This window comes from Clavelina lepadiformis, chromosome 9 (genome assembly GCF_947623445.1).
Source record: "Clavelina lepadiformis chromosome 9, kaClaLepa1.1, whole genome shotgun sequence".
Taxonomy (NCBI): Eukaryota; Metazoa; Chordata; class Ascidiacea; order Aplousobranchia; family Clavelinidae; genus Clavelina; species Clavelina lepadiformis.
In genome coordinates, this window is record NC_135248.1 from 4,398,357 (window position 1) to 4,407,329 (window position 8,973).

The window sequence follows — 8,973 nt, forward strand, 5'->3', positions numbered from 1 at the left end:
TTGGGTATCTAAAAATTTAGTGCCAATTGCAGGGACACCACTCATCCCACATACGAGATATGACTAATGACGTCAGATTTGGATATGTGATTTTATTGCACGAATCTTTGCCTTGTTTCGTAAGCATGTTTTGATGCATTGTTTTCTCTCTATTTTTGTTTCTATTTGTTTGTTGTCGATTTGCTTACATGCCATATAATTGTCTTTATTAGTTTCTTTATTATCTTCTCACCTGCATAAATAGAACCGTTTACCAAACTCGACTTTGGAGACAAAGCGCGACTGTCTACTATGCTATATATTAAGCAAGTGTCAAATATCTTGCAGCTTGTATCAGTGCAGTGAGCATGTGATTGGCAGATAGACTGAAAGTTAAGTATTTTATTTCTTATTTGCTGACCAGAGCGCACTACCTCCTCCGCTCCGCTGTTGCTAGTACGCCATGAGTAAATTTATCAGTTTTGTCGCGATGGTTTTTACGTTTCCTAGCTGATAATAAATACTTGCTTGGTTTATGGCTACGTTTTCCATTCGGCGAAACGAAGTGCGTTGAAATTTAGGGAGTTTTTGTTTTAAACTGTAAAGACTTACAAAGTTAGTTCACCGATCTGCTCTCAATACCTCTGCTGTTATGCAGCATATCGGATCGTCACCAAATAGCTAGAAGCCCCTGATTTAAGCGATTTTAGTTATTACATACAATAATTGAAGAAAAGCCTATTTGATTTTCATACAAATCATGAGTTTTATTTTCGTGTATCTCTAAACCACTGGTTAATTCTGGTTACTGGTTAATTGATAAATTCTCCAGTGAATTTTGTATTAGAGCGTAACTCATTACTAGGGCAAGTTTTTGTTGCACTAAAAACGTGAAAAAGTTGCACTTAATTTTAACAAAAGTTGCAGTAAAAACTTGCATTTATGCACAAGTTTTTAAAAGTATATGGGTATGAGATACTCGAAAGGTTCCATTGTTTAACTCAACAGTTTAAGATTTGCAGCCTCATTCAATCAGTCTCGGAATCATTATTGCGCAACAATCTCTCTTCAGTCTTCACTCACGCACGAGAAATAAAAAGGCAAACGGAGAGAGTAACAGCTCCCATACTATACTATTACTGCACCCCTAAAAGCTGACTGGTACATTTTAATTAGGCTAAGATTCCAAGCTCAAAATACTACTTGGAGTGAAAATGACTAGCGGGCCGCACAAAAATCTCAAGCGGGCCGCAGGTCGGACATCCCTGCCTTAGACTGTCATCTTAACAGATATCAAGGTCATCGCTTCGTACTTGCAAAATAACGAATGCACTTTTATAAACACACAGTTTAACCAAAGAGATTTAAACACATGAGTAGAAACTTCTCTTTTGCGCATGACGTCATGTTTGTTTCTTTTATTCTCTTGGAGCATATTCTACTTTCTCCACGGTCACGGTTCACTACATAACAATAAACATGCAGACGACGACAATGATTTTCAGATCTGTTTGCTGCTGGAACAGATTAGTCTTATTATTACGGTGCAGTTGTTGGGATCCAATAGGTGTTAATTTTAATTGAAATTAATTAATGAAATCAGGTGAGAGTTTTAGGTTCAGCAATTAACTTAGTTTCAGTTCCTTGAACTGATAATGCTGCTGTTTTGTATCAAGGCATGGCTTAGCCTACTTGAGTTGCGCGGGAAGATATTTTCGTTCACCACATTTAAGGTAAAAATAAAATGAATGGATGAAAAATTTAGATAGACCGAGTCATATTGTATTGTTTCATCTGCGCATAAAATTACCCTCCAAGCTCAGAATAAAAACTTTACAGATTAAGACTCAATAGTACAGGTCTTATGTTGCAGGCTTTGAGTTATTGAAATAAGCTAAATAGTCTGAAATAATGGCAAACTTGTGCTGTTTACCAATGTGCAACAACAGGTCACCTGCCGTGACTCTGTTTAAGATACCTTTGAGAAAATTTGTAAAAAAGGAGAAGGAAAGCTGGGCAGAAAGGTTAGAGTGTATCGTGCTGGCTTGCAGAAGCGACGAGCACATAAAAAATCTATTTGCTCGAGATGCTGTGAAAATGTGTGAAGTGCATTTTGAAAGATCTGACATTGTTTTAAGTAAAATTTGTTTTACATACACTTACATGTAGTGTAACTAGTGTATTGAGGAAAGATATTTAATGTAAAGGCATATCTAGCGTTTGATGCAGTGTTTGTTTTCCATGAGATGGTTTGATGCAGAACTTCATTAAATTTACTAGCGAGTGAGCACAGCATAACACTGCATCTGTAACAAGCTATTAGTGCAAACCTTCACTGTGGTTTCAGATTAATATATGTACCATTACAGGTATCAAAATTGAAAACGTTCATGTATGCACAAATAAGAGTTTTTTTGCAGAGGGTTCCCGTAAAGAATTACGTGAAGGAGCAGTACCCACTTTGTCTTTGCCTAAGCTGACTTTGGCGCAGGTACATTCAAGAAAGCCGCCGAAGAAGCGTATCTTTGAAACAAAAGTACATTTCAAATCTGTTGCGTCCTTGAAATCTGCTCGCTTGCCGGAAGGTTGGCAGAGGTCATTTGAAAACAAAAATCTTGTTTTTTCTTTTTATGATGGCTGTGATCAACCTAAATACTCGATTGGAGTATTATATGACATGTCATTAAGGATATGCTATTATGGCTGGAAAGCACCTCGCTCAAGTTGTATTTACTCCCTGGACATAACTACTCAAACACTACACGGCACCATAAAAGATATTGAATCGTTTTCAATATGTTCTGGATTGTATAATTCTGGAAGTGGCCTGCCACACATGACCACCAAATCTATGACACCATTCAGTTCTGAAAATGCACCAACAGTTAGGAAACTTGCATACAGGTGAAACTAGTTTTTCAATTGTGCCTATTGCATTTGTTACATAAATGAAATTCATCATTATTTAACATTGAATGAATCATATAGAGTGGTGGGATTCAGCCGGTTCGTGCGAACCGGTTCTTGGAATTTTAATGACATCTGCGAACTGGTTGTTAACAAGCATATGTATAAGCCTATGTGTATGTCGGTAACGGGTCAATATGGCATGCTGCTAGTGAGAGAAGTAAATTTTAACATATTTCAATCCCACCACTGACCATATACTTACTTATTTTTGGTAACACTGATAATGCATTGCACTTAAAGTGTACACCGTATCTTAGGCATATTTTGTGACTTTTCTTGTTAAATGAACCAAATTTCTTGTTGTTAGAAATGCAAGTTGTGAACTTTTTCTCAAGGAAAGTGGTCAGTGCAGGAGTTGTTGTAATGTAGATGAAAAGGAGGGACGGCTCAACCAGAAAAGGCTAAATTATTACCATATGGTTAAAGATCAACCTTTAAAACGATCAGCACAGCCAACATTTAACCTACCATCTCGAATTACCTCCACCTTTACTGCTAATGAAATTTGGTGATATTGCACTTCGTAATCCAATTAGTAATAGTCTCATTCGCAAGGTTGTCAGTGTCAGTAGCTGTGCTTTTTACACTTAACTATATGTAGGTTGAGCAATGCCAGAAGATAGAAATAAAACAGTATTATTTAAGATAGTCTTGTTGTTATGAAGTAAATCTTTATTAGCATTAGAGAATTGGAAGCTAAGGTTTCGACTCTGTTAGCTGATGATACGGTGCAAGTGGAGGTAGATAAAATTATGTCAGATGACATGACAGCCATTGTTAAAGCAGGTATCATACCGATTACAAAGCTGGTAATCCAGAATATGCTACTTATAACTATTCTAATGAAGCTACAAATGTAATGTGATGCACCTACACAATGCATATAACTCAGTTTTTTTGTGTCGTGTGTTTTTGTGAAGTTTACGTAAATATCATACATTTTTTTTAGCTCAAGATGAGGATAAAATTGATAACTTCTACTCAATCTTTTGGAAAGAGCAGCAAAAGCTAAATAGTATGAAAAGAAATGGGGAAAGATATCACCCTGAGTTAATAAAGTAGGTTTAGGTCTCCTTGAGTAATAAACTACTGAAGTAATTGGTGTAAAGATATCAACATGTTTTAAGTTCAGTTGACCTCAATTTTTTGTTTATTTCGTAAAAGCGTGCTAAAATCAACCCTTGCAATTTTCTTTATAGATTCTGTTTGAGTCTAGCTGCTAAAAGTAAAAGCGCCTATGAAGAATTACGACAAAGTGGCATTTTACGACTACCAAGCTCACGCACCCTAAATGACTATCGGTAGCGTATGGGTTCTGTTCTCTGCAATTTGGCTACTACTAGCTACCTACGAGCAATTGTTTCACTTGCTCACTTTTGTACTGTTTTCAGAAACGTTTACTGCACTGCACCTGGCATTCAAGATAATGTTTTAGAAGAACTGAAATCCAAAAGTCTCAGTCTAGCATCACATGAACGATTTCTCGTTATATCAATCGATGAAATGAAAGGTGAAACTTTTCTTGGTATTTTTAACACTATTAATCACACTGTAAGATTCTTATTCATGCTTTATGACAAAACAATGACACAAGTTATTAACTGTATATGCACGAGATATAGCCTGTTGCTTATTTTGTTTACAGTGAAAGAAAATATTGTGTATAATGCAGCAACAGACCGAATAATAGGATTTGTTGATCTGGGTGTCGACAGACAATACAATAATGAAGCTCCTGCCACACATGCCCTACAATTTTATGGTAGGAGTATCCTCAGCAATTTTTCCCGGCCTATTGTCTTTTATGCCACCAAGAATACAAAGGCATTTCACTTGGTTAGCATGTTCTGGGAAGTGGTTGAATCCTTGGCCGGATGTGGTTTTACAGTCTTAATGATGAAGAAGAATGATGAAGTACAATCAACATTTCATTTTGTGGGAGCATTTTTGCCATGTTCCCTACCTATTTGAAAGTTCAGAGTTGAGAAGTTGCAAGTTGACTGATGGCCATTTTTCCCATAAGAGTTACGCAAAAATGCGGATTTGCTATGCCGCACAATTGCTCTCTGGAACTGTCTCCAGTTTAATGAAGAGTCGTGGTGGAGAAGAAATGAAGATGAGTGCGTGGTTTGCTGGTTTGATGAATAAGTGGTTTGACCTCATGAACACCAGATTAAATTATTCATACAACCCAGACTTGAAACCATATACAACGATTGATGATCCTCGTCTGAAATGGCTTAATACATTCCTTTCAGAGTTAAAACAATGGAAAAGCAGTTTAACTGGGTCCGTTTCCGAACAGTCAAAGCAGTTTCTGAGCCATCAAACCTACGACGGTTTAGTTTCCACATCCATGGCCATTGCTGAATTGGTGAAATTCTTGTTGGAGAACAGCCCAGAAGGTTCATACGTCTTAACTAAGCGCTTAAACCAAGACCCATTGGAGGCCTATTTCGGTCATATGAGACAAACTGGCCGTCGAAATGAAGTGCCTGATATTCGCCAATATGCACAATTTGAAAATGTGATAATGTGCAAAAAGAATATCAAGTCACTTAAGGGGTCAAATGTAAATCACGTTATTGACTGGAAACATGGTGATGTTTGCGATGATCCAATGCCGAAGCGAAAAAAATAACTTGATTTCGAGTGTTTTGACAGTCTGCTTGTGCAATACAGTAACACTTAATCCTTCTTGAGCTAAAACTGACGAAGTACATGTAAGAAGACAACTATGTAATGTACATTCATTTTAATGATTTTCTCAGACTTACATTTTGATCAGAGGTTACATGCAGTACTGAATTTAAATGATTAGCTTTTTGATAGCATCTAATCTTCACGTAAAATTTACATATTTTCATGCACAATTTTTGCAAACATTCATCAAAAACAAGATTTTCAAATATATCTTTTATGTTACAAACACTCAAAGAAGACATGCAACTTTCCATGATGTGCTCCTTTATGTCTTGTTTCCTAAAGACTCTTTCTACATACATCAACAATTTCACTAGTGATTTCGCTGGAACTGTAAGATGTCCATAATTGTTATTATTTAAAGCGGAAATCAAGGAACTATTAGTGGTTTCATTACTATAATCAGTTAAACAAGACAATAGATCTATTTCTCTCGGATTTATACAGCGCTTAGTGAGTTTCTGCAAAATATAACCACCTATGTACTGAATTATGAATTCTTCGTCTAGGGTTAACTTGTGTAATGTCAAGTGTTTCCCCTTTTTGTTGTGTGCAACAGTGGTAACGTGTGATAAAAATACATCAAACAGTTTTCGTGTTAAACATAGTGACAATTTTCTTGGCAAGAAAAATAGTGATGGGATGCACGTAATTCCATCACAGGAGAATTTATGAAACAGTTCATCCGGTGAACTGTACGAAGAAAATAGCTTCATAAAATAGTTAACCGCATCTGCAGTTAGATCTGTTTTAACGCCACCCACTGTTTCCCACCATTCCATCAGCTTTTCTCTTGTAACATTATTGCAAGAAGATTCTGCAAGACAAGTGTAAAATTAAGTTTGTTTGATTTTTTTAATCGGAATCTGCCAATGATAGAGCTCCAAATGAAATAAGTTTCAAACAAAAAACAAATAAACCGTGAGCAGTTTTTTGATGAGCCAGCAAAGTTTCATTACTTGTGCAGTTATGCAAACATTGTCCACATCTGCAAATAAATATTTTCATTATCAGATTAAATGACATCAATATATCAGTACAGCATTTCTTCAAATATTCGTTACGACTTACATTAATTTGTTGTTTTGCTTGGCTGTTTATTATAAATTGGCGAGAACGTACGCTCTGGGTGACCGCCATACAGGACAAGCTCAACAGCAGTTGACTAATTGATTAATAGGCATATCGTATCTTACATGAAGTTTGCTGCATCGTCTTCTGGGTCACAATCTATTTCAATAATTAACTTCAAATTGACATCCATTAGATCTCAACAACTGCACCACAATAACAAGATCTGAAATCAGACTTCCAGTAGCCTATTTTAATGACACAACACCTGCAACATAAGGCCTATGCTAATGAGTTTAGTTGCTAATTGCCTGGTCGAAGAGAAATGTGGGGAACGAAAAAATCTTCCCGCGCAACTCAAGTCGGCTAAGCCATGCCTTGATACAAAACAGCAGCATTATCAGTTCAAGGAACTGAAACTAAGTTAATTGCTGAACCTAAAACTCTCACCTGATTTCATTAATTAATTTCAATTAAATTTAACACCCAATGGATCCCAATAACTGCACCGTAATAATAAGACTAATCTGTTCCAGCAGCAAACAGATCTGAAAATCATTGTCGTCGTCTGCATGTTTATTGTTATGTAGTGAACCGTGACCGTGGAGAAAGTAGAATATGCTCCAAGAGAATAAAAGAAACAAACATGACGTCATGCGCAAAAGAGAAGTTTCTACTCATGTGTTTAAATCTCTTTGGTTTAACTAACTAAGCCAGCGTGGTCCAACTTCTTTTCATCGCGGGCCAAAATCAGAAAATTTTTTTATCTTGCGGGCCAATGTTTATAAATCAGAACTGAAGAAATGTGAAATTAGAACTGAAAAACAATGTGACATTGATATTAGAACTGAAATTAGAATAGTTCAAAATTTAGCGATTAAATGCTGATCAATGTGACATCTGCGGTCGAGGTTCTTCCTCGACAATAGCGACTATCAAAGCTGACTATCAGTTCGCGGGCCAAAAAATCGGTGCTCGCGGGCCAACTTTGGCCCGCGGGCCTGCAGTTGGACCACGCTGAACTAAGCTATCTCAACAAAACTTGACTTCGAAAGACTAGACACAACCTGTTTCCGTTTGTGCGGGCTTGGCCAAAAGCCAAGTCATACTTCCACTTCTAATTTAGTTCGGGCACTGTCGTGCTTGGCTGGGGTTGTTGAACTTCTAGCTTGGAAGCCAAGTGTTGCGTCATAGATAACATTGAGATGCAGCTAATCCATCACATAGCTCTTTGTTATGCAAATCAAAAAGAATAGACCCATACTAGAAATAGTTTTATAGCATGTTTTTTAAATCACTCCTTTACATTTTGCGCAATACTTGATAAAAGTTGCATGAAAAATAGAAAAAAGTTGCAATAAAAAATTCCTACAAACAGCGTAAAACATCATACTACATAAATTCTGAGTATTTAGGGAGCTGTAAAAAAACTTGCAAAAACTTGCCCTACTCATTAGGCATTAGGCTGTCACATGCAAACCAAATTGATAGACCATAATGACGTCACACAGAACACCACACATGATAAAGGCATCCTAATAATTAAAATTGTCGCAATTTTGAAGTAACAATTACCTAATTTGCAGTTTGAATTCAGTTGTAGTTTTTAACATTCTGAACATGTCTTCGCAACTATGTAGAACAAGTAAAACTTTGATTGACTTTTATCCAAAAAATATCCATATAATTTTAAGGAAGTGGTAGCCTAGTTGTGGACATCGGGCAAAAGTTGTAATAATGAAGTGCTGGTAGATGAAATTAGCGTTTATTCAGCTGGTCCTATTGAAAGTTAATGCAGTTGCAGCAGTGTCATGCAAAGTATTTCAGAAATAATTGTTAAAAGTTTTCAGATGTCAAGATTTGTTTTGAAGTAGCACAGAACAAACAGTAACTCGTTTTTGGGGAATTCCCTTCAACGAAAACGCCTGATGGTATCATGTACTTAATTTGTTATGGTTATATACTACAGTTGCCAGTAGGCATAACAATCATCCAACATAAGGCACAACTAGCGAAAACAGAACTTTATTGTCTACCGACGTTTCATTAACCCATTCGGGTTTATTTAGACAAATGAGGATGGTAGGATAATCGATAGAGAAGGCTGTTTATATTAGTACCTTATAAGTTTAGTTGGATTTACTAGCCACTGGTAGTTCAACTGCCTTGTTTGAACACTTAATTTCCCGTTTTGTTAGGTTTAAATGAAACTATGTGTATAAGTAAGACGTGTCAAAAGTGCTCTGAATT

At 36.5% G+C, this 8,973-nt stretch overlaps 2 protein-coding genes across 3 annotated transcripts; one reads left to right on the forward strand and one right to left on the reverse strand.

Moving 5' to 3' along the window:
* Positions 1-1,858: 1,858 nt before the first annotated feature.
* Positions 1,859-5,008, forward strand: LOC143471133 (uncharacterized). The gene is made up of 5 exons (XM_076969510.1): positions 1,859-2,116; positions 2,400-2,883; positions 4,149-4,250; positions 4,341-4,459; positions 4,595-5,008. Exons 1-5 carry the CDS (start codon positions 1,891-1,893, stop codon positions 4,918-4,920), a joined length of 1,257 nt encoding a protein of 418 aa, XP_076825625.1. The 5' UTR covers positions 1,859-1,890; the 3' UTR covers positions 4,921-5,008.
* Positions 5,009-5,490: 482 nt separating this feature from the next.
* On the reverse strand, positions 5,491-7,091 carry LOC143471134 (uncharacterized). Of its 2 annotated transcripts, none has more exons than XM_076969511.1 (3): positions 6,849-7,091; positions 6,573-6,640; positions 5,491-6,469 (listed from the first exon to the last, which is right to left on the reverse strand). In XM_076969511.1, the coding sequence occupies exons 1-3, from the start codon at positions 6,914-6,916 to the stop codon at positions 5,700-5,702; spliced, it is 906 nt and encodes a 301-aa protein (XP_076825626.1). In that variant the 5' UTR covers positions 6,917-7,091; the 3' UTR covers positions 5,491-5,699. The 2 variants fall into 2 exon arrangements, with proteins under 2 accessions (XP_076825626.1, XP_076825627.1); XM_076969512.1 differs by lacking the exon at positions 6,849-7,091 and adding an exon at positions 6,724-6,813.
* Between the last annotated feature and the right edge of the window lie 1,882 nt (positions 7,092-8,973).

Bases quoted from the DNA above. Each gene is read 5' to 3' on its own strand.
- LOC143471133 (XM_076969510.1), top strand. From the start codon at position 1,891: ATGGCAAACTTGTGCTGTTTACCAATGTGCAACAACAGGTCACCTGCC. The intron at 4,251-4,340 runs GTAGCGTATGGG...TACTGTTTTCAG, and splicing joins CGCACCCTAAATGACTATCG to AAACGTTTACTGCACTGCAC. The intron at 4,460-4,594 runs GTGAAACTTTTC...TTTTGTTTACAG, and splicing joins ATCAATCGATGAAATGAAAG to TGAAAGAAAATATTGTGTAT.
- LOC143471134 (XM_076969511.1), bottom strand. From the start codon at position 6,916: ATGGATGTCAATTTGAAGTTAATTATTGAAATAGATTGTGACCCAGAA. The intron at 6,641-6,848 runs GTAAGATACGAT...ATTTATTTGCAG, and splicing joins GACGATGCAGCAAACTTCAT to ATGTGGACAATGTTTGCATA. The intron at 6,470-6,572 runs GTTTATTTGTTT...CTTGTCTTGCAG, and splicing joins TCATCAAAAAACTGCTCACG to AATCTTCTTGCAATAATGTT.